The 25,404-nt window shown below is 45.3% G+C and overlaps 1 protein-coding gene across 1 annotated transcript; it reads left to right on the top strand.

The window, feature by feature from the left end:
* The first annotated feature begins 7,090 nt into the window (after nucleotides 1-7,090).
* Nucleotides 7,091-23,847, top strand: GNRH1 (gonadotropin releasing hormone 1). Its single transcript, XM_082252980.1, has 4 exons — nucleotides 7,091-7,206; nucleotides 11,176-11,317; nucleotides 13,568-13,654; nucleotides 23,764-23,847. Exons 2-4 carry the CDS (start codon nucleotides 11,177-11,179, stop codon nucleotides 23,803-23,805), a joined length of 270 nt encoding a protein of 89 aa, XP_082109106.1. The 5' UTR covers nucleotides 7,091-7,206; nucleotide 11,176; the 3' UTR covers nucleotides 23,806-23,847.
* Nucleotides 23,848-25,404: the final 1,557 nt, after the last annotated feature.

The following is a 25,404-nucleotide window of genomic DNA, read 5'->3' as shown; positions in this document are numbered from 1 at the left end:
TTTGTTGGTGGTCCAATACCACTTCTGCTGGGGTTTCCCCACCACTCCCTGCAGAATAATTAGGCCCAGAAATTCCCAGATGTCCGCTTTGGTAACGGGTAGGGATGATCGAACTTTTGAAAAGTTCAGTTCAACCAGAACACCCGAACTTCCCGAAAGTTTGGGTCCGGATTCCAGAACCCCATTGAAATCAATGGGACCCGAACTTCAGTAATCAAAAAAACACAATTTTCAAGCCCTGAAACCCAATAAATGCCCCTAAAAAGTGCCTAGGGTTCTGGGTCATGCCCCAGGGACTATTATTTACACAAAAAAAGTTCTTAAAAATTGTCGTTTTTGATAGAGAGCCAATTATTGAAAAAATTATTGAAAAAAAAAAAGAGATTTCTTTGGATTTAGTGTCTGGGGGGGGGTCTAAAAGGTGTACCTGTGAAGTTTCAGCTCTGTAGCATGTCCAGAACCAGGAAAAAAAAAACATTGTTTGTATTAGAATTGCAGTAGAGCAGGGATATGGCTCCGCTATTTTCACACCTGGCCGTTTTTGTTGCAGGCGTTTATTGGGCTTTTTTGTGGACGTCTTTGGAGGCAGGCATGACATCTGAACTTCTGTGTATGGGTATATATACACACACACACATATAGGTGTGAAAGTAGCAGAACCCTATGCCTGCGCTAATGAAATTATTCGCAGGCATAGGGCTCCGCTCTTATCACACCTATATTTGTGTATGTGTATATATACATATATGTGTGTGTGTATATATACCCCTATACAGAAGTTCAGATGTTATGCCTGCCTCCAAAGACGCCTAAAAAATGCCCAAAAAAACGCCTGCAACAACACACCTGGGCGTTTTTGTTGCAGGCGTTTTTTTGGGCATTTTCTGGGCGTCTTTGGAGGCAGGCATAACATCTGAACTTCTGTATAGGGGTATATATACACACACACATATATGTATATATACACATACACAAATATAGGTGTGAAAGTAGCGGAACCCTATGCCTGCGCTAATGAAATTATTTGCAGGCAGATTTTACACTATATCACTGTATTGTCCTGGTGTCTGATGTATATTACCTTTCTTTATCAGTCTGGTTGTTTGGCCTGAAGTATGGATCCTGCGTCACCGCCCTCCTGTGGCCAGCCCTCTCATAACAGGTCGGTGCTGGCATTTTCAGGGGGGGGGGGGGGGCGGGGGAGGGCTAGCTGGTCCCTGTTTCATGGCTAAATCCAGTGTCTCCCCGATTTTCTTTTTTTTCCATCAGCTCTTCCAGGCCTGGTTTATCTCAAGAAAGAGACCCTGTCAGACCAAGTGGGAGTTCATCCTCCAGATCAAAGTGCCATGAATCTCCATCAGGGAGTAGGCAGCAGGGGAGACGCTCTAATTCCTCCCCCAGACACCATACACAGCGTCAGAGTCACCGCACATACCAGAGAGCTTGTTGGGGTTGTGGGGCGCATGTCCTGGAGGACAAGTCCCTATGTGAGCCATGTTTTGCTCAGGCAGCCGGTGAGAGGGAGCCCGAGGACCACAGATTGGAATCCCTGGTAAAGAGGGTAGTGCAACAGTCCCTGAAGGAATGGGGTACGGTCCCAGCACCTGGTCCCACTACATCCAGTTCTCCAGCTGAAGCGCCGGAAGATCAGGGCCCCTCTCAACCGAGCATTACTTCTGCAAAATCATCTGACAGTGATTCGGAAGAAGAAGGGGCAGTAGGCGGCTTTGAGTTTGCCCTGGTTTCACCCATGATCAGAGCCATTAAGGAAGCTCTAAAATGGGAGGATCCTGTGTCTCCCCAGAAAAAACAGCGGAAGTTCTTCAAGCACCTTGGCAAGGAGCACATTAACTTCCCTTCCCTCTCTGAATTACAAGAGGTGATTACTGAAGAATGGAGTAAAGGGGATGGTAAGTCTTCCCTATCCTCCAAGCTAGGGAAGCTGTATCCCTTCAAACCTGAAGATGTTGCTCGCCTGGAGTCTGCTCCCCTTGTAGATGATGTAGTCACAAGATTGGCAAAGCATGTTACTCTTCCCCTGGATGATGCGGTTTCCTTCAGAGATCCCTTGGACAGGAAAATAGATTTAGATCTGAAGAGAATCTATGTTACGGCCGGAGCGGCCTGCAAACCTGTTATGGCATTGGCAACAATGTCTAAAGCCATGGAAGTCTGGGTGTCTGATATTGAGACCAGACTTGGGAGCATCTCGGAGGAAGCTGTAGAGAGCTCTCCTATTCATGAACTCAAGTTGGCTTCTGTGTTTCTAGGAGAAGCATCCATTGATGTTCTGCGCCTTTTGTCCAGATCAATGTTATCATCAGTGACGGCAAAAAGGGCCTTGTGGCTCCGCCCCTGGCTTGCTGATCCAGCCTCCAAGCAGGCGTGGTGTAAGATCCCCTTCAAGGGTACTTCCCTTTTCGGAAATAAATTGGACAGCGCCATTGCAAAGGCCACTGGCGGAAAGTCGGGTTTCCTTCCACAAGATAAATGTCTATTTGACCAGAAGAAGCCTCAACCTAGGAGGCAATACACTGAGAGGTCAAGAGATGCCCGCTCTTACAAACCTACTAGAGACTTTCGGAGAAATTGGAAAGGAGGCCAATCTTCTTCTCGAAGATCATCCAAAAATCCAGCCCCTGCTGGACAAGAATCCACTAAATCTTTTTGAGATTGGGCCCGTTCAGACATGCCAGGTGGGGGCACGTCTTCTCCATTTTCAGCGTGTCTGGACGGCCTCAATCACAGACTTTTGGACCGTCAGGACGGACTCTATAGGCCACAAATGATCTTTTGTGACAGATCCGGTTCCACGGTTCATTCCAACTCACTTGCCCTGTCAAAAAGAGAGAAGAGAAGTCTTGCTCGCTTATGTAGACACTTTGATGGCTCAAGGAGCAGTAGTTCCGGTTCCAGAGCAGGAAAAATTTCAAGGTGTTTACTCACCCCTCTTCTTGGTCCAGAAGAAGAACGGAGCTTGGAGGCCCGTTATAGACCTCACATACCTGAACAGGTTCATAAAGAACGGAAAATTCAAAATGGAAACTCTCCACCATTCAGAAGGCAGTGCTGCCAGGGGACTGGCTCGCCTCAATAGATCTAAAAGATGCGTACGTTAATGTACCTGTGGCAATTGACTTTCACAAATATCTCCACTTCTGTGTTCTGAACCGACATCTTCAATTCATTTGTCTACCTTTCGGCCTCTCTACCTCGCCCAGAGTGTTCTCCAAAGTTCTCCTGGCTGTAGTGGCCCTCATAAGGTTAAAGGGAATACGTCTACACCATTACCTAGACGATCTTCTGCTGCTGTCTCAAGACAAAGATCAGTTATTGGCACACAGAGATCAGGTCATATTGACCCTCAAAGAATTTGGCTGGCTATTGAACTTACAAAAGAGCCAGCTGGAGCCCACTCAGTGGCTAGTCTATCTCGGGGCGCAATTCAACACCATCGAGAATTCAATCTCTCTCCCGTTAGAGAAGATACCGGTAGTGCGGGAGAGAATCCTTCCAGCTCTTTCTTCCTCCCGGCTGAAAGCCTCTCAGTGCCTCAAAATCATTGGCACCATGGTGTCCACAGCTCCGATGGTCAAATGGACTCTTTGGCGTATGAGGCCTTTCCAGAAAAGATTCCTACAACAGTGGAACCCGGAAGAGGGGGAGCAATACATTCACATCTCCTCCAGCATGAGATTCAGTCTTCTTTGGTGGCTCCAACACAAGAATCTGCTCAACTGCCACTCTCTGGTTCCAGTCGCATGGACCATAATCACAACAGACGCCAGCAACTCAGGTTGGGGGGCTCATTGTCTGTCGGAAATGGCCCAAGGAAATTTGGTCTTCTCAGAGACACACGCCAGTCTCCAATATACTGGAGCTCCGGGCAGCATATCAGGCTCTTTGATCCTTTCAACACCTGGTGGAAGGGAAATCGGTCATGATTCGGATGGACAACACCACGGCAGTGTCTTACAGTATGTGAAGAGACAAGGTGGGACATGGAGTCTCTCTCTACTACGAGAATTAGACCCAATTATGTCTTGGGCTCAGGCTCATCTAGTCGATATATCAGCAGTCTACATTCCAGGTCCTCAGAATGTTCAAGCAGATTTCCTGTCCAGGGTCCAGTTGAACCCCAACGAGTGGTCTCTCCATGTGGAGTCGTTCAAATGGATCCTGTCGTTGGGAGTGTCTCCCGAAGTCGACCTGTTCGCATCTCCTTGCAACCACAAGTTGGAGAAGTATGTCACGAGAGACAGGTGCCATCAGGCCTACGGGACAGATGCGCTAACCGACAGGTGGGAGTTCAACAAGGTATATGCCTTTCCTCCGGTACCCATCATTCTCAAATTCCTGCAGAGACTTCAAGCGGAAGATGTAGAGATGGTGGCGCCTTTCTGGCCGAATAGGCCATGGTTTCCGCTACTCCTACAGCTAAGTTACCGGGACCCGGTCCCTCTTCCCCTCAGACCAGACCTGCTCCTGCAGGGAACGTCAGTACACCCCTGTCCTGCAATACTCCGGTTGACGGTCTGGTTCTTGAGAGGGAAAGGTTGGAATCGCTACGCTGCCCACCAACAGCCATTTCCACCTTAATGAACGCTAGACGTCCGAGCACAAATAAGGTATATTGCAGAATCTGATCAAGATTCATGAAGTCTGCATATCCAGAAGGTATGTCTTCCTCAGTTCCTGGGATTCAAGAAGTACTAAGATTTCTTCAGGCTGGCTTAGATATGCCCCTTTCAGTAGCAACTCTAAGAGTCCAAGTATCGGCATTATCTGCCTTCTCTGAGATCATGTGGGCTCAACACCCACTTATTCAACAGTTCTTTAAAGGAGCAGCTAGGCTCAAACCTCAAAGAAAACCTAGATTTCTGAAATGAGACCTTCCTCTTGTCCTGAATGCCTTCTCGAAAACGGGCATAGAATCATCTTCTTCTATCAAGGACCTGACCATCCGGACAGTCTTCCTGGTAGCCATCACTTCGGCTAAAAGGGTCTCTGAAATAAGTTCCCTCGGCTATAGAGAACCATTCCTGACTTTCTTCCCAGATCGGATAGTGCTGATACCCATGCTGAATTCAAATCCGAAAGTCACCTCTGTGTTTCACCAGAACCAGGAGATCGTCCTGCCTACTTTTCCGTCTTCTGATGAGTCTAATTCTCATCCGTTGGATGTAGGAGAATCCTTTAAAAGTTTATCTTCAAGCAACTGCACCATTCAGGCAGTCTGACAACCTCTTTATCCTGTTCTGGGGGAAGAACAGAGGTAAACGTGCTTCATCCAGAACTATTGCATCATGGATAGTGGCGGCTATCCAACAGGCCTATAGCGCAGAGGGTTTGGCTCCTCCAGAGGCGGTGACGGCGCACTCTACAAGGAGTATTTCTACGTCCTGGGCGGCCTCGCGACACGTGGCTCCAGATGTGATTTGCAGAGCGGCTTCATGGTCTTCGGTCAATACTTTTATGACCCACTATTGTGTGGAGCCTGCTTCTTTGTCTTCAGTTAATTTTGGTTTGACTGTTTTGTCTGCAAATAGCATGAATTAAAGTTTCTTTGCTAAAGCATTCCCACCCATGTGGCGTGAGCTAGTTATTTCCCACACGTAGGCTGCCATGGAGACTGCCAGGAAAACGGAAAATTCCTATCAAATACTTACCGTAATTTTCCTTTCCTGGTAGTCTCCATGGCAGCCGGAGTTCCCACCCTCTCGTCTTGGATTCGGCTAAGATATGGAACACCTGCTGTACCTGAGAGCTGACATTTATGGGAGGGGGGTCCTATACCCTTGGAGTGGAGGCGGGGTTATCCCACACGTAGGCTGCCATGGAGACTATCAGGAAAGGAAAATTACGGTAAGTATTTGATAGGAATTTTCCGTTTTTTTTTTTCCATTAGGGAGATTTTCCTTCACTTCCTGTCCTATATCGAAGACTGGAAACAAGAGGGAATCCCTCCAAAGTGAGGGAACCCCAGTTTGTCACCAGAACTAGTGTCCCCATTGGAAACTTTTCCCTCTATTACTGTTCTGATGTTAACCCAAAATTTAGGATTTTCTTTTACATTCACTTTCAGTGGTAATGGTAAACAAGACAAATCGAGAATGTGAATCTCTCTAATTGCCGGTTCACATATATGCAATGTGGGAACCCTGTGAATTCACTGCGGGTTCCCACATTGCACTTGACTCGCAGGCAGTTCAAACTGCCATATGCGAATCGCTGGGGGTGTCAATACATAGTTAACGACGCCCCAGATCAGTTTGCATATTGCAGTGTGAACTGTCAATTCAGACATGAATCGGATCGCATAGGTGTGAACATTCAAGCGATCCAATTCTGGTGCAAACCAAAAAAAGGGTCCTTTGTGATTTTGGTCCGAATGCGATGCAAATTCAGCCATACAATCTGTATGGCTGAATTTGCAAAGCACAGACACGGCATGTGATTTGCAGAGCAGTGCGCTGAGAATCACATGCAATGTCTGACATCACAAATGTGTGAACTGGCACTAATGGTGGCACAGACAGCAATAAAAACTGACATGGGTTCTAATCCCTCTCCACTGTATCCAAAACTAAAAAAAATGTTTGCGTTTAATTATGCTTTAAGGCAAAACAAGCCATTTATGTTACATATACAATCACTAAGGGTCCATTCACATTATGCATTGAGTTAATGCAGCGCGTTAGCGTATGTTAAGGTGGGGCCATTTTTTTTTCTCATAGACGGGCATTTAAATGCATGAAAAAATGGACATTACCCTTTCTTTTAATGCAGGACAATACAACATACAGTATGTGCTGCCTTCTCCTGTACTTGTGTATTGATGTGCTTTGCTAAATGATTAGCACCGTGGACCATGTGTTGCATTAAAAAGTATCTGAATGGGCCCTAACAGATTCTTATGAATCTCATGTAAAATATAGCATGTGGCATGTTAGACTTTGCTAAGAGATGTATAATTCTGGTAAACAATAGACAGCAGGACATTACCCCCCCCCTCCAAAATCAATCTGAGTCAATCTTCCCTGCTGCTGACTTAATCCAGATTAAGCAGCAGGGTGCTTTGTATTTGCACTGTCATTGTACAACCCCACACTGTCAGAGATGTTTGTACTGATGTATAAATAGGAGACATCAAAGGGAACATCTGCCACCAGACCTGAGCGGAGAGACGCCATTCCAGCAGGACAGGTAACACAGTCTAGAGCAACCTTTTTACCCCAGAACAACACTTGAAATAATTTTCAGGTCTCAGAGAACCCCTGGTATGATTAGTCTATCAGGAGTCATTGGAAAAATGCCCCTTACATTAGTGGTCAGATGATTGCAATTGTCCATACACTATATTACCAAACATATTGGGATGCCTGCCTTTACACGCACATTCATTTTAATGGCATCCAAGACTTAGTCTGTAGAGTTCAACATTGAGTTGGTCCACCCTTTGCAGCTATAACAGCTTTAGATCTTCTGGGAAGGCTGTCCACATGGTTTAGGAGTGTGTCAAATGGGAATGTTTGACCATTCTCCCAGAAGCACATTTGTCAGGCACATATCTTGGACGAGAAGGCCTAGTTTGCAGTCTATGCTCTAAATCCTCCCAAAGGTGTTCTATCGGGTTGAGGTCAGGACTCTGTGCAGGCTGGTCAAGTTCCTCCACCCCAAACTCACTCATCCATGTCTTTATGGACCTTGCTTTGTGCACTGGTGTGCAGTCATGTTGGAACAGGAAGGGGCAATCCCCAAACTGTTCCCACAAAGTTGGGAGCATGAAATTGTCCAAATTGTCTTGGTATGCTGACGCCTTCAGAGTTCCCTTCACTGGAACTAAGGGGCCAAGCCCAACCCCTGAAAAACAACCCCACATCATAATCCCCCCTCCACCAAATGATTTGGACCAGTGCACAAAGCAAGGTCCATAAAGACATGGATGAGCAAGTTTGAAGTGGAGGAACTTGACTTGCCTGCACAGAGTCCTGACCTCAACCCGTTAGAACACCTTTGGGATGAATTAGAGCGCAGACTGCAAGCCAGGCCTTCTCTCCAACATCAGTGCCTGACCTCACAAATGCGCTTCTGGAAGAATGGTTAAACATTCCCATAGACACACTCCTAAACCTTGTGTACAGCCTTCCCAGAAGAGTTGAAGCTGTTATAGCTGCAAAGGGTGGACCAACTCAATATTGATTGTTATTCGATTTCCTTCAACAATGTAGTGCAAGGGCCGGCCTGACTGCATACAAATTGAAAGTGTTTAGGTTTGACCTCATATTATATTGTTTTGGAAAGTCTAAAGGAAAAAAAATCTAAAGAAGTTTGTATAGTGTGTGTCCAGGTCAAGACTGGGATGCCATTAAAGTTCATGTGCGTGTAAAGGCAGGTGTCCCAATACTTTTGGTAATATAGTGTATGTTTGCTACCATAGATAGAACCAGGAAGGAAAATGTAATGTTTAGGTTGTTTACATTGTAGGTATGGACCCAACTATTATTTTAAACTTTTAAATTTAATGGAAAATTGTGTAAAAACCTTTGTCAGTTTTTTTTTTTTTTTTTTGTACAACCCCGCACTGTGAGAGGTGCGTTTGTACTTGTGTATAACTATGATACATTGCAAGTGACAAAACCTGAGTGGAGAGACACCATTCTAGCAGAATAGGAAACAGGATGGCCAGCATGAAACCCTTGCAGTCATGCCATTGGCTCTGCCAAGTGGCATTGGACCTGGCGCCATCAGATGGGAGACCTGTTAGCCACAACTGGAGAAACCCCCTAGTCACCCGTAGAGGAACTCTGGTTGAGAATGACTGCTCTAGGGGGATCAAGCCAATTTGACCTGGCTAAATACACAATTTGGCAAATTACTCCTTTCCTTATGAGGTCACCCCTGGCTCTTTTAGAACACTACTCAAAAAAATTAAAGGAACATTTTGAAAACACATCGGATCTCAACGGAAAAAATATTATGCTGGATATTTATACTGATACTGAAAGGATAATGTGTTAGGAAAAAAAGGATGCCACATCGTTTATTGGAAATTAGAAATATCAACCTACAAAAGGGATGAATTCAAATACATCCCCAAAAACCAAAGTGAAAAAATGATGCAGCAGTTTAGTCCATTTTGCTGAAAGTTCATTGCAGCAACTCAAAATGGTACTCAGTCGTTTGTATGGCCCCCCACATGCTTGTATGCATGCCTGAAAACATCAGGGCATACTTCTGATAAGACAATGGTATTTCCTCCCAGATCTGGACCAGGGCATCACTGAGCTCCTGAACAGACTGAGGTGAAATCTGGCGGCGTTGGATGGATCGAAACAAAATGTCCCAGAGGTGTTATTTAGGTCAGGCAAGTGTGGGGGCCATTCAATGGTATCAATTTCTTCATTCTCCAGGAACTGGCTGCATACTCTCACCACGTGAGGACGGGCATTGTCATGCACCAGGAGGAACCCAGGACCCACTGCTCCAACTTATGGCCTGACAATGGGTCCAAGGATTTCATCCCGATAACTAATGGCAGTCAGGGTGCCATTGTCTAGCCTGTAGAGGTCTGTGTGTCCCTCCATGGATATGCCTCCCCAGACCTTCACTAACCCACCACCAAACCGGTCATACTGAACAATGTTACAGGCAGCATAACGTTCTTCACGGTTTCTCCAGACCCTTTCACGTCTGTAACGTGCTCAGGGTGAACCTGCTCTCATCTGTGAAAAGCTCAGGGCACCAATAGCAGACCTGCCAATTCTGGTGTTCAATGGCAAATGCTAATCATGCTGGGCAGTGAGCACAGGGCCCACCAAACGATGTTGGGCCCTCGGGCCACCCTCAGGAAGTCTGTTTCTGATTGTTTGGTCAGAGACATTCACACCAGTGGCCTGCTGGAGGTCATTTTGTAGGGCCCTGGCAGTGCTCATCCTGTTCCTCCTTGCACAAAGGAGCAGATACCGGTCCTGCTGAAGGGTTAAGGACCTTCTATGACCCTGCCCAGCTCTGCTAGAGTAACTGCCTGTCTCCTGGAATCGCCTCCTAGCTCTTGAAACTGTGCTGAGAGACACAACAAACCTTCTGGCAATGGCACTTATTGATGTGCCATCCTGGGGGAGTTGGATTGCCTGTGCAACCTCTATATGGTCCAGGTATCGCCTCATGCTACCAGTAGTGACACTGACCCTAGCCAAATGCAAAACCAGTAAAAAACAGTCAGAAAAGATTAGTAGGGAAAAAAAGGCCAGTGGCATCCACCTGTAAAACAATTCCTGTTTTGGAGGTTGTCTCATTGTTGCCCATCCAGTGCACCTGTTGTTAAAGCAGAGTTCCAGGTGTTTTTGTGTTATTAAAAGTCAGCAGCTACAGAAAGTGTAGCTGCTGACTTTTAATAAACACACACTCACCGATCCAGCGATGCTGCCGCATGAAGCCTCGGTTCTCTCCTTCGGCTCTCCCTGGCGCCGGCAGTGACAGTTTGGGGCTTCACAGTCAGGTGCGTACTGCACATGCGTGAGTCGCGCTCCTCATTGTGAATGGCCGGGCAATCTTCTGGGACCTGTGACCTCCCAGAAGATTGCAGGGAGGGAGGGGGCGAGGAAAACTTCCGCTCGAGCTGCCTAGGCAGTCCGAGTGGAAGTGGGAGTAGGTACCTGTCAGATCTAGGTACCTGCTAATGACATGCCAAATTTGGCATGTCAGGGGGTCAGGGCACTTAAAGCTGAAGTTCCACTTTTGGGTGGAACTCTGCTTTAATTTCATTAACCCCAAAGTAGCTGAAACTGACTGACAACCCCTCCACTACTTAGGAGTTTATTTGACTTGATGCTATACTCTGATTAAAAAATGTTCCTTTCATTTTTTTGAACAGTGTAGTATAAACATGTGCAGCCTAAGTACCAATCGTATTCATGGACCCACTGAATAAGAGATAAACCAGCACCATGGTTATTTGATATCTGCATGTACTCCTGCCCTTTATTTAGCCTAGCCTAGGACTACATTTTCTAGTTTTTATGTATTCTGTACATGAAAAGTAATATCAAGACAGTGGCAAAAGTATGTGTTGCTGCAGCAATGGCTCCATTAGGAACACATGTAAAGGAGTATGTCTTTTGTACCGGTGAAATGCACCTTCTACATATAATATGTTCCCCTTATTTCGTATAGTATGAGCCGCCATGGGACATTAGTTCTGCTTCTTGTCATCTTCCTGCTATCTTCTCATATGAGTCACGGCCAGCACTGGTCTTATGGACTACGGCCAGGTGGAAAGCGGGAAGTTGAAAGTCTCCAGGAATCCTATGCAGAGGTAATCATAATTAGGATCAAAGAATGTATGACACGTAAACTCATCTCTATCTATGGAGTAGATAACTCTCAAACGGTAGCCACACCAGGGCATCAAAAAGCCTTATAAGCAGCGACGGCTCGCGGCTTCTCCGGCATGGAGGCGTCTCCTCAGTCCTCAGCTCCCGCCTCCTCTACCAGCCAATTGCATTGGGTTTGCCTTTCGGCCAATCAGGAAGCGCGTATCAGACGCACTTCATGATTGACCAGGAGGAGGATCCATGTGACAATAACGAATTTTCATTCGCTATTGTCACACAATGGGTGGGCTCAGGGTGCACTGCTCTGCGCCCCGGGTCCACCCTTTGCATCGCCCTATTAGAGCCTCTGGCTCTAATCAGGTGATGCAAAAAAAAGCCCATTGAACTCGATGCGTCTGGCGCCCCTGCATGTAGATTAGGGGGCCGGACGCATGGATGTGGGGCGGCACCCCTGCGCCCCCAACGAACCGGCCGCCACTGCTTATAAGCTTAGGGATACAATGGCAACTACATCCCCTAATACCAAAAGATTCAACTGCTCCTTGACAGTCATCTCTTTAGCAGCACATTGCTTTCGATGGGATACACATGAGCCAACTACCAGTAGTAAAAAGGCATAATTGCCAGTGTAGTTCTAGCCCTACTCCAGGGCGGGGGGGGAGGGGGGCAAAGTTCACTGTTATTCAAGCTGTTTGGGGGGTTGCGCTGCGTTCAGTTGGAGATAAAAAAAAAAAAAAAATGCCCCTGTACAATAGTGCCCCATGATTGGTTTCAGTAGGAGAAAAATTTCCCATTGTTGATGTCAGTTGATTTGAAAAACACCCCTTCCCCAGCATTATTGTTAAGAGGCACTTACCCCCACTTAGGATTCATATTCCATTGCCTTGCTAATGTCACAACCAGAACTACGGGGACATGGGTTAGGAGCTCACCCCATTCCACAGTGCCTCAGATACATTGCCAGCATGTGGCATCTTTATAGGAAACCTGTCAGTATAGAGAGATGGAGACCACCATGTTGAAGTTCTTTTTATAAAAAAATCTTGTTGCCCGACGGTCATTCTTACACACTAAATTTGGGTATACACATTTTGAAATTCGGTACAAGTGTACCTCTGTATGCTCAACAAAAGTTGTCATTAGACTGGCTTCTGTACAACAGTCCTGCTGGAAAACCAGCTTTTGATGAGCTCTTGTAGCCAATGGCTGCAGCACTGATCAATGTATTCTGAAAGAAAAGGGACTCCCTGCTGTCAGAATACAATAGTCCAAAGTACTGATGTGAACTGCAACAATAAAACACAACTTAAAATAGTCACACCATGATTCTGATTGGTTGCTATTTTCACTATACTAAACCCATAGAACCTCATCAAATTAGGCTCAGATATAGTAGTACAGTAAAACCTTGGATTGCGAGCATAATTCGTTCCGGAAGCATGCTTGTAATCCAAAGCACTCTTATATCAAAGCAAATTTCCCCATAAGAAATAATGGAAACTCAGATGATTCGTTCCACAACCATTTATTCATAAGTCCTTCAGTTTATAGTCCATATAAAAAGATTATAGCATTGCGATAGGTTATATAACCATAAAATGTCCATCCACAAATAGCCCCTTCCACAAGGGGATAAGAAGCAAAATCCAGTAGAAGCTACAGAGTATCAAAGAGAAGAAAGGCGCCTCTAAGTGTAGCAATATGGTTCCATTTAATGAAGGTACAACATTTAGCAACTCACATGGTTGATGAATAAAACAGGCACATCTAAGTATGCAGGCATCCGGGGTAAAGCTGTCCACATGGACTATCTTCTGCACCGCCGGCTGCCAGTCTGTAATCCTGACCGGGAAGACCACCCTGCAGTAAAGGGATCTAAAAGCGAGGGGCAGCATGGAAGGGATGACGTAGATGGCGGTGCAGAGGATGGTCTATGTGGACAGCTTTAGCCTGGATGCCTGCATACTTAGATGTGCCTGTTCCAATCATCAACCATGTGAGTTGCTAAATGTTGTACCTTCATTAAATGTAACCATATTGCTACACTTAGAGGCGCCTCTCTTCTCTTTTATACTCAGCTGTGACTTGAGGCTACTTGTATATCAAGACATCGCTTGTAAACCAAGTCAAAATTTATTTGAAAATTTTGCTTGTCTTGCAAAGCGCTCTTAAACCAAGTTACTCTCAAACCAAGGTTTTACTGTAATTTCAATGTCATATGTTTATTTTAGGTGCCAAATGAAGTGTCATTCATGGAACCTCAACACCTTGAATGCTCCATTCCACAGAACAGAATCAGTCTTGTCAGAGATGCCTTGGTGAGTGTCTGTCAAAGGAAATTTTAAACATGAACCCACACCTGTCTGATGTAGGTCTAAGGCTAGTTGCACCATTGGTAGCAGAACAGGACCAGGAAAATACTAGGGCTATTCTGTCACTGTTTCTGCAGGCTGCTGCTGTAATTAGCATAAGCAGTGAAATAGCAACTAGTGTCTCTCATCCAGAATTCAAACTTCTCACCTAACCTAAACTGACAGATTCTAGGTCAGGGTGGTTTGCATCAGTCTGCCCTGACTTCTCTTCTCAAAGGTTCAGCCTCAGCTTTGAACTCCTGATTGGAAGTTTGCCCAACACAGTATGAGACAAGGCAAAGACAGATCTTGGGCACACTGGCCATGGTTTTTAATGACTAGAACTTTTCCTTGGTTCACCATTTACTGAGTAAAAGTGCACTAGATTGGCAAACACTTTGCAGGTGCTGGGCAGGCCACGCAGTGATAAATGAGAATGTTTTACATGGAGGTACATTGTTCTATTCCATTTATCACAGCAGCAGCTGGGTGGTGAAGCATGCCCCATACGTGTTCTTTGGAGAAAAATTGGGGAGGAGCATGGACTATCCCCTTGTTCATTAAAGGAAGGTTGGAAGAGGAGGAGCATGCATCATACTTTTTCTTTAGAGAGAAGTTGGGGAGGAGCATGGACCATATTTGTTAATTAAAGAAAGGTTAGAAGAGGAGAAGCATGGATAATACTTATTCTTTAGAGAGAAGTTTGTGGGGGGGGGGGGGGGGAGCATGGACCATAATTGTTCATTAAAGAAAGATTAGCGGAAGAGGATGAACATGGATAATACTTATTCTTTAGAAAAAGGTTGAGGAGGAGCGTGGACTATACTTGTCCTTTAGAGAAAAGTTGGGAAGGAGCATTAACCATACTTGTTCTTTAGGTGAAAGGTTGGAGGAGGAGCATGGGCCATGCTTACTCTTTAGAGAAAAGTTGTAATAGGAGCTAGGACCATACTGCTTCTTTAGATAAATGTTAGAGGAGGAGCATGGGCTATACTGTTCTATAAAGTTGGGGGGGGGGGGGGGGGTTGAAGACATGGATCATAAGAAAAAGTAGAGGCAGGGCATGGACTATACTTGCTTTTTAGAACAAAAGTGCCCTTTTTTGTATAGGCAAACGGTTTCATGGTTTTAGGGTAATTGATTGTATATAAATAGTGGGAAAAATATAAAAACTTTTCTATAAATATGAAAAACTAGGTGCATCTGGTGGCACAATTATTTTTATTCTGAAGAGAACGCACTATTATAGGTTTGGGAAAAAAGGTGTATCTCTGCGCTGTGTTTGGGGCGGCAGCTGACACAGATAAGTAATATACCAAACTTAAAAATAATCTTAAGGAAAAGTGTGTAGCGCCAACAGTAAATGAACAACAATAAAATGTGAATACTGTGTAATAAATAGACAACACATTGAAATAAAGTCCAAAAAAGTGCTAAAGAGAAAACAATGTGTGCAGATCTATATATATATATATATATATATATATATATATATATACACACACACACACACACTATAACCACAGAGGATAGGACACACATACTGTACACAAGGAGTAACTTTTAAATAATACAAAGCTACTGAGACCTGATCAAAATGAGTAAAAATGGGGATTTGGTCACACCATATGGCAATATTGTGCTTTAAGCCCACCACTGCATCAAAGTACCCCATTATCAGTGGGTCCTACACTATCCATAAAATGAAGGATAAATCCCACCTTTCTTAACCATGGGAGATACTTACTACTTACATGGGAAAAATGTGCTAGCTGCAGAAAACGTTGCCTAAACTACACTATAAAGGGACTCCTCATATATCTGCTTACTTACTAGTAAGCACCATGTGTCGGCGAGGGCGCCGCTGTGCACAGACATCCCTGCTGCAGCTCCTTATGTTGTAATTACCAATATGGTGTACTGAGTTGTGCTTAACATCTGGGGAATAAATCCCTTTGTATTTGCCCAAATCGCCTGTTCTGAGGTTTTGGATATGCTGTCCCTGCATTCCCTCTGGGAGGTTTTGTTGAGGGACATTCAGGCATGAAGTAGTTGACCTATTAACCCTATGTGTGCGCCCCTTGATCCGCTTATTAACCAACTTAATGTACGGTACTATATTGAAAATTAATTCCTTTTAGTCTCATCATTGAAGTAGCTCATAAATTGTCCCCTGAAGAAACCGTCTTGGTGAAACATGTCAGGATTGCTACTCCGTGATACCAATATATAAATTTTGTCTCTGAATTGAGTATACATGCAGCCTATCAACTGATTTTAATATTGTATGTGTATTATATGTCTTTCATATCTATGTTATTTTAGATATAACAATAAAACTTTATATACTTTTTAAAAATCTTTATTGGTTCATTGGCACCTTAAAAATCCCCACCCCAATTTTCTCTTCCTTCATGATGTATGGGTGGTTGAGTTTTTTTTTTTTTTTCCTAGTTGCTTAAACTACACTATAAAGCAGATATAGGAGGAGTACCTTTATAGTGTAGTTTAAGCAGTGTTTTCTGCAGCTAGCACATTTTTCCCATGTAAGTAGTAAGTATCTCCCATGGTTAAGAAAGGTGGGATTTATCCTTCATTTTATGGATAGTGTAGGACCCACTTATAATGGGATACTTTGATGCAGTGGTGGGCTTAAGCAGGATATTGCCATATAGTGTGACCAAATCCCCATTTTCACTCATTTTGATCAGGTCCCAGTAGCCTTGTAATATTGGAGTTACTCCTTTTGTATGTGTGCGCTATCCTCTATGGTTATATACGCATATTGGTCCTTACAGCAGCACCAGCTTTAAAAATGCATGTGTAGGGTGTGCCCCCCAACCCTTTGTCATATATATATATATATATATATATATATATATATATATATATATATATATATACACATACATACATACATACATACACCCAGACAATCTTGAATGAAAATCAACAAAAAAAAAAAAAAAATATATAGTGAAAAAATCGGATTTTTGTAAGATCTTACCGTAAAATCCTTTTCTCTTAGCTCATTGACAGACGTAGTCTTCTTGATTCACAAGAACTGGGTTATGTTGTCTCCGCAGGAGCAGGACTAGGCAGAAAGAAAAAACGTTCTGGCTCCACCTTAGGGGCAGTCCCTGAGGGTATATCCTCCCTCTCTCTGCTACAAGGCATCAGTTCTGTCACAAAGCAGCAACAGAGAATTTAACCCAACCCAACTCAATGATAGAGGGGCGGGTACTACGTCTGTCAATGAGCTAAGAGAAAAGGATTTTACGGTAAGATCTTACAAAAATCCGATTTTCTCTGTCGCACATTGACAGACCTAGTCTTCTTGATTCACAAGAACTGGGACATCCAGAAGCAGTGCCACAAATGAGGGGTGGGATTGACCGAAATCAAAATCCAATCTAGAAGGCCCAACCGGTGCCAAACTAGAAGTTTTAAAGGCTCATTATAAACAAAGAATGAGACTCAAATGAAAATTTCCAACGGAAAAAAACCCTTGAGGCAGACCACTGGTATCCTCAAATGGCGGCCTGCAAAACCTTGTGGCCAAACGAGGCATCAGACGATGCCATTACATCAACTTTATAATGTTTTGTAAAGGTATGCACCGACGACCAGGTAGCCGCCTTGCACACCTGGACCACTGATGCCTGATGGCGAAAGGCCCATGACGCACTAAGTGCCCGAGTGGAGTGCGCCTTAACAGGGAACGGGGGCTCCCGACCCTTAATAGAATAAGCCTGTACCACCGTCTGTCTGATCCATTTGGAAATAGTCGCGGCAGATGCAGGCAACCCCTTTTTGGGTCCATCCGGGATCACAAAAAGTGAATCCGTCTTGCGAAACGAGTCTGTCGTTTTCAAGTATACCCTGATCGCCCGGACCACATCCAAGGAGTGTAAAGCAAACTCCCGAGGATGACTGGGCTTAGGACACAGGGAAGATAATACAATTTCTTCATTCAGATGAAATTCTGAAACCACTTTTGGTAGGAAGGATGGATTCGGACGAAGAACCACCTTATCTCTATGAACCACCAGATATGGGGAACGACAAGATAAAGCGGCCAGTTCTGACACCCTGCGTGCAGAAGTGATAGCCACCAAGAAGGCCACCTTCTGGGACAACGTAGGTAGAGGAATCTCCCTAATATCTTCAAAGGGAGGTTTCTGAAGAACCGACAATACTAAATTAAGATCCCAGGGTGGTAACGGCGCGCGCACTGGCGGAGCCAGATGTCGCACCCCCTGGATGAAATTCCGCACCAAGGAATGAGTAGCCAAAGGCTTCTGAAAGAAGATAGCTAATGCTGAAACCTGACCCTTGATAGTGCTCAAGGCCAGTTTCTGCTCAACCCCTTGTTGCAGAAAAGCTAATATTCGACTAACTGAATAAGACCGTGGACGGAACCCCAGAGGTTCACACCATGCAATGTAGGACTTCCATGTACGATGATAAATCTTTCTGGAAGTCGCTTTCCTTGCTTTAACTAGAGTAGGAATAACTGAAGCTGACAATCCCTTGTCCTTCAGCACCTGGGTCTCAATAGCCAGGCCGTTAAAGCCAGCGATCATAAAGCAGGATGGAAGATCGGTCCCTGAGACAGTAGGTCCTCCCTGAGAGGAAGTCTCCACGGGACGTCCGCCACCAGTCTGACCACGTCGGCTTACCAGGCTCGGCGAGGCCAGTCCGGAGCTACCAGGATTACTGGAATTCCTTCCTCCTCTATCCTGCGAAGAAGTCTTGGCAGTAACCCGAGAGGAGGGAAGGCATACATTAGCTGGTATTGCCCCCACAGGGCGATCAGTGCGTCTGCGGTCTCTGCTAGAGGATCGCGGGAGCGAGCCACGAATCTCTGTACTTTCCTGTTGAATCGTGATGCCAACAGATCCACATCCGGGGTGCCCCACCGTAGGCACAACTGGTGGAAAACTTCTGGATGGAGGGACCATTCCCCCTGATCCAGAGTCTGACGGCTGAGATAATCTGCCTGCCAATTCTCCACCCCCGGAATGAACACCGCAGAGATAGCTGGAACAAATCGTTCCGCCCAGCGAAGAATGCAAGCCACTTCTTTGGCTGCTCGGACACTCTTGGTGCCCCCTGGTGATTGACATAAGCCACGGCCGTGGCGTTGTCCGACTGGATCCGAACCGGGCTGCCCTGGAGCTGCTCGGTCCAGTGAATCAGACAAAGTCTGATCGCTCTCAGTTCCAATACATTTATCGGCAACCTGGATTCTTCCAGGGACCAAAGTCCCTGGACAGATAACTGACCGAGAATTCCTCCCCATCCGGATAGACTGGCATCCGTGGTCACTATCGTCCAATATATTGGCAGAAATGACTTTCCCTGGCTGAGCATCGGAGACCGAAGCCACCAAACCAGAGACTCTCTGGTCTGTTTGCTCAATCGGATCCGATTGTCCAGGGATTCCGGATTCCGATTCCATCTGAGAAGAATCTCTTGCTGAAGAATTCGGGTATGGGACTGCTTCGAAGGAAGCCACCATCAACCCCAGAACCCTCATGCAAGTTCGAAGAGAAGACCAGCTGTTGGATAGTAACAACTGGACTGCTGATTGAATCTTCCGGAGTTTCCCTACCGGAAGGAAAACTCTTGACCTGACTGTGTCTAGAATTAGACCCAGATATTCGAGCCTCTGGGTGGGAACCAGAAATGACTTTTGCTGGTTCACCAGCCACCCGAATTCCTGTAAAGAAATTATAGTAATTTCTATGTTTTGTAGCAGGGTCTGAGGAGACTCTGCATGAAGCAGGAGATCGTCTAGGTAACCTAGAATCGATATGCCTCTTTGGCGCAGTAGTGCCAACACCTTCGTGAAGACCCGAGGAGCCGTGGCGAGACCGAAAGGTAATGCCACAAACTGATAGTGGTTCTCTTCTACGGAAAAGCGTAGAAACCGCTGATGTCCTGCGAAAATGGGAACGTGTAGATAGGCGTCCTTGATGTCTATGGACGCTAGGACATCCCCTGGATGCAGGAAGGCTGCTACTGTGCGAATGGATACCATCTTGAATTTCCTTATGTTGAGAAAGGAATTGAGTGCCCTTAAGTCCAGAATTGGACGCACTTTGCCCTCTTTCCTGGGTATTGTAAATAGGTTTGAATAAAACCCTTGAAAACGTTCTGTCCAAGGAACGTGGACTACCACTCCTTGTTGTAGTAAATCCGTGACTGCTCTCCGCAGATCTTCTAAACGATCCGGGGATAGTCGGATATTGGAAGGGAAGAATCGCGCCGGTGGGAGAGATCGAAACTCGATCTTGTACCCTGACCTTATGACTTCGCAAACCCACTTGTCCGGGATTCTGGAAAGCCATGGATCCGGGAACCGGCGAAGACGTCCCCCCACCCCAATTATGGGTGGGGGCGCACCTTCAGGCTTTGGACGATTTATCTTCAGGTCTGGAGGGGGCGGGCTTTTGCTTGCCCGACCAACGTCCCCTGAAGCCTCCTGAAGGAGCTTTGGAGGACTTAATTTTTTCACCCGCGGGACGAAAAAACTTTTTGTGAGCAGAGAAAGAAGGCCCTCGTCTTTGACAAGTTCCTTTACCCTTAACATTTTGCGGTATAAAGGTGCTCTTTCCACCCGTGAGATCCTTAATGATCTCATCTAAGTTGGCTCCAAATAGACGCTCTCCTAAAAAGGGGATATTAGCCAATGCTTTTTTGGAACCTTGGTCGGCTAACCAACCTTTTAGCCACAGTGTACGCCTGAGAACCACTGCTGAAACTGATGCTCGCGCCAATAATGGAGTGGCGTCTAACGCCGCATCACACACAAACTGTAACCCCTGTATCATTTGTTCCAACAAATCTGATACCGCCTGAGGGACCTCTTCTAAATCCCGGCGCAACCACTTGGTCCATTCAGTTACAGTCTGCGAAACCAGTCCAATAGCAATTATTGGTCTGAAAGCTGATCCAATCAAGGAAAACATGGTGCGAGACATAGCTTCTATCTTGCGATCCACTGGATCTTTAAAAGACGGAGCGTCTTCTAAAGGAATAACCGTGGCTTTATTCAATCTAGCAATTGGTGAATCCACCACAGGTGGTTCTGTCCATTTCTTAATGAGGGTTTCCTCAAACGGATAACGCCTGTTAATGCGTTTAGAAATAGCAGAGGTGCGTTTTGGCAGACTCCATTCTTCTTTGATTGGATTGCCAAAACATTTGGGCAATGGAAAAACCTTCGCCACTTTGATGCGTTTTTTAGTCCCAAAAGGGATTTCAGTTTCAGCTATTTCCGACGGAATACCCTGTAATCTTAAGGTTTCTTGAACAGATACAATGAGTGCGTTTACCAACGCTTCCTCTCGGGCTATGGCTGATGCCGAAACATCCTCCTCACTGTCTGAAGAGACAGTACCCGAGACACCAATCCCAGATGAAGTACCTGCAACTGCAGAAATAGGCTCAGATTCTGAATCCGAAGTTTCAGATAATAAGGGGTTAGGCGGGGGTCGCTTTCTTGCGCCCTGTCCCTGACAAGCCACTTCCACCCGGGACACAAAAGTTTCCATAATAGCTGACAAGGATTCAACCGTCAGTGGGGTGCTGGAGGATCCTGCAGACACCTCGAGGGGATCCGGTGGAGATACATGAGTGGCAGGGTCCATGTTAATTCAGGACACCTCTGCCAGAAAAAACAAAAAACCTTCTTTTTTTTTTTAAATAAAAAAATACCTCTTTTTTTTTATGTGTCTCCCCCTAGCGCAATAGCGCCCCTCAGAGTACCTGCTTCTCGATCCCCACAGAGAGAGAGAGGGACCCCCAAGGCTCACCACCCGATGCAGAGAAGTTTCCAACCAACTGCAGTCAGCGTCTGTCTTTTACAGACTGGAAAGAGCTGTGTTCGTTTTCCCGGGTAGAAGGACGTGGCTCCGCCCCCTGTGTACGCCTTCCGGCGTTCCCAGCTCTCCTCGAGGTTAGCTGGGCTCATCAAACATGGCAGCCCCCATACGGGAGACAATAGACTCCAAAAACATGGCGGCCGGCGTGACCTGAGGACATTCATGCACCCGGTCTACGGCAAAATGGCGGCGGACTGCCGAAATCGTTTTTCCCAGCACATCCACCTGCATCTCTGCTAAGTGGCGGTTTATCGATCTGCAGGAGGTACACTACAATTAAGGTAGGATTATACCTCCTATGTCTGCTGTAATACTACAGTCTGCTGGGTAGAGTGTTAGCTCTCAAACCAAGTCCACTTCCCACCAAACACATACTGTATTTACAAGGGGGACTTTTAGTGTCAGATATATACTGACCATGTATGGAGGGGCCCATAATTCATACTGCCTCATAACGAGGAAAAAAAGGGAACGTTTACTCACCATACCGAACCGACAGGCACCCTCTCTTCACAATACCCTCTCCACCGGGGTGGGGGGTTGTGGACCACTCCGGACACCTCGACTCTCTGGTTCCTGGCGTCCAAGCAAGACTTTTAACTCGCAAGGTCAGTCCCTCCAATGGGACTCCGTCGCGGCCGACCCAGCGCGGAGCTCTGGTCTGCACGCGCTCGTAGGCAGAAACCGGGGTGACCACTGGATCTCAACATCCAGCCCGTCGCCCGGCCCCGCATACTTACTTGAATGTGTCGCGGCCGACCAAGCGCAATGCAATGGTCTGCGCGCGCTCGTAGGCCGGCTGGGGTGACCACTAGTGTCGCCCAGTCCGGCGTATTTGCTTGAAGATCTCACAGGAAAAAAACACTGGAGAAAACTGCCTAAAAAATATTTTTTCTAAAGAAAAAATCTTGCCAGGACCAAAAAGATCCCAGCAAGGAACTTAGGTCCTTACTCCTGACTAGACAGAAAAAAACTGATTCCCTGTAGCAGAGAGAGGGAGGATATACCCTCAGGGACTGCCCCTAAGGTGGAGCCAGAACGTTTTTTCTTTCTGCCTAGTCCTGCTCCTGCGGAGACAACATAACCCAGTTCTTGTGAATCAAGAAGACTACGTCTGTCAATGAGCGACAGAGAAATATAAATTTAAATGCACTGTCCCATGATAGGATCAACAATATAAACTTATTGGTGAAAGCACAAAGTTCAAGTTCAGACTTGAAAAGTGAAGAAGTCGGGTACAGTGCTCCAGAATCATCCACCACACCCCTGTGAAATGGGACACTGACCGAAAAAGCTGGCTGCCATCACAGCAGCAAACACACACTCAGTGTAGATCCACCATCTGTTGTGGGGAAGGCTGTTCAGCAACTTGCACCATCCAGATGCAACTGTGGTAAATAAAGCTCATCGGGAGCCAGATGAAGTCTCCATAGTGTAGTATTTATTGGATTTGTATGTTAAAAGTCAAAATAAAATGAATAAAAAAAAAAAAACATTTGACAATGGGTGGCACTGTCAACCCAGTATCGGACAGTGTCCTGGCATCAGCACTAGTGTCTCCTCCCCAACATGTTTCATTCATCATTTCATTGCTGTTCATTTACTTTTGCCACTATACACTTTCTTTAGTATTATAGGTTTGCTTTTAGATGCTCCTCATTGATTGGAAAGCCTATAGGAAGCCAAGCATAGGGAGAGAGAGGATGGCTCACTGCTCCCACTCACTCAGCTGTGCGTATAATTTGAGCCTAAAGGTACACATGATGTTAGTGCGGTGATTAGAACACACTGATCAGCCATTGGCTGTGAGCGTTGATCGGATGCTGGTTTTCTAGCAAGCTTGTTTGACAGAAGTTGATCAGGAGACCAGCTTCTGTGGGACAAGGAGCTGTACATATGGGCTGAAAGTCAGCTGGTTCCTGCTGAACTGACTGTTTGTACCCAGGGCCAGTAGGTGACATGGGGGGAGGGGGGCAGCAGGATGAACCTAAGTGTGGCAAAGGACACAGGCATCTGGCATTCCTGAAAATGTCTCAGATGTGTAGATTCTTCAGACATCTTTGCTTTGAAGAGCAAAGATTATATAAATGGTAACTGGGACAGGCAAGTATAAAGTCTCTTCGATCAGATGAATGAGATGTCCTAGCCAACACTCATGGATGAATGTAACTGTATGTTTTACAGATGAACTGGCTGGAGGGAGAAAACGCCAGGAAGAAGATTTGATGTTGGCAATAGCTTATCATAAGAAATGATTCAATAAACTACAAGCTAAGATCACACCGTATTATGTCCTGTTTATCCTTACTAGATCATTGACATTGCTAGCATTAAAGTGATATCACTGTGTTTAATAAAGAAATTTTGACTAATAAAGTAGGGGAAAAAATGTTTTTTTCTTTTTTTTACAGTAACTATAATAGAATTGTAATACTTACCATAAAATTCATTTCTTATGGTCCATTGAAACATTTAGCACTTTGTATTTATAAACCATGCGTTATACTGCCACATACAAAAGGAATGAACACTTGGGGCTAGCCTCTAGTTTTTTTTTTATTCTTTTAAGCCTAGTGTCCAAAACACTTGAAGGTAGCAGTAAAACCCATAGTATACTAACATACAGAACTGTGTTCCACAATGGGTGAGACGAGAAATACAATGCTCACTTTCTCTCTCTCTCTCTGTGTTGTGCACCATATGTACACTATATGCATGATTTTCCTGTGAATTTTTATGAGCAATGGAAGAGGGGTCTTCTAGGTCTTATCGTCAAAGCTTAATTAAACAAGCTGAAGTTTAAAGCTAATTAGTTAATATGCACAGCTGCTCCAGTTTTAGTAGCCCACCCCACCGAGCTGCTACAGTGACAATGTGGAATGTGCCAGTGCACTGTAGATTGGCACAGCTGCTTGAAGTTCAAGGGTGATAATGCAACAGCTGGAATGACTCATATACCTACAGTACTTTTTACACTCACAGACAGATGATTGTTGCTTGATCCTGCTATTGAGGTGGTAACTAGAATAATTTATTTTGAACTTGCTCCTGTTGCAGAATCCACCACTGAAAGATCTAAAGGCAAGGGTGTAACTACAGTACAGTATAGCCACAGTAGGCCATGCGACTTCTATAAGGCTTGGAAGTAGGCGGCCCAGCACTCAGTGATTTATGGCAGTGGCATTATGCAAATAAATGTATACAATTATTTATAGTTTTAGTTAGTTAGTCAGAACCTATCTACAAATGCTATGAAAAAAATTAGTATTGTGTATCCCTAGAGGAAGCCAAGGCTTCCAAAAGGACCATCACAGAGGTGGGGCCCTGTCTGAAGAAGGGGAAAAGGATGACTGGTGTATTGGTCTTTTTCTATGCACTGTTCTTAGTCAGTGCTACAATTTTATATCTCAACAAGTCAGGCTCATGCAATTACATAGTTAGTCAGGTCAAAAAAAGACACAAGTCCATCTGGTTCAACAAACCAACTCTCCTAATACAAGACAGGACTTTGCTTTGGAAACCGCAGCTTGGCATTGCATGCTATTACTAAGTTTATGATTTACCAAAACCCCCAGATCCTCCTCCACTATGGATTCCCCAGTTGTACTCCCCCTAGTATATATGACGCATGCCTATTCTTAGCCCCCAAGTGCATAACTTCAACATTAAACCTCATTTGCCACATAGCTGCCCAATTAAACAGTGCATTAAGGTCACCGTGCAAGTTGGAGACATCCTGTAAAAAAGTTATTCCACTGCATAGCTTGGTGTCATCTGCAAAGACTGAAATGGTACTTTTAATCCCAGACCCTAAATTAATTATAA

The sequence above is a fragment of the Pelophylax lessonae genome (genome assembly GCF_965119305.1).
Source record: "Pelophylax lessonae genome assembly, chromosome: 4".
NCBI classification, from domain to species: Eukaryota; Metazoa; Chordata; class Amphibia; order Anura; family Ranidae; genus Pelophylax; species Pelophylax lessonae.
This window is presented reverse-complemented; position numbering and strand designations above follow the sequence as displayed.

What these genes read in the sequence shown, in the direction of transcription:
- GNRH1 (XM_082252980.1), top strand. Translation starts at nt 11,177, where the DNA reads ATGAGCCGCCATGGGACATTAGTTCTGCTTCTTGTCATCTTCCTGCTA. An exon ending in TCCAGGAATCCTATGCAGAG is followed by an intron (nt 11,318 to 13,567) that starts GTAATCATAATT and finishes TGTTTATTTTAG; the next exon opens with GTGCCAAATGAAGTGTCATT. An exon ending in GTCTTGTCAGAGATGCCTTG is followed by an intron (nt 13,655 to 23,763) that starts GTGAGTGTCTGT and finishes TATGTTTTACAG; the next exon opens with ATGAACTGGCTGGAGGGAGA.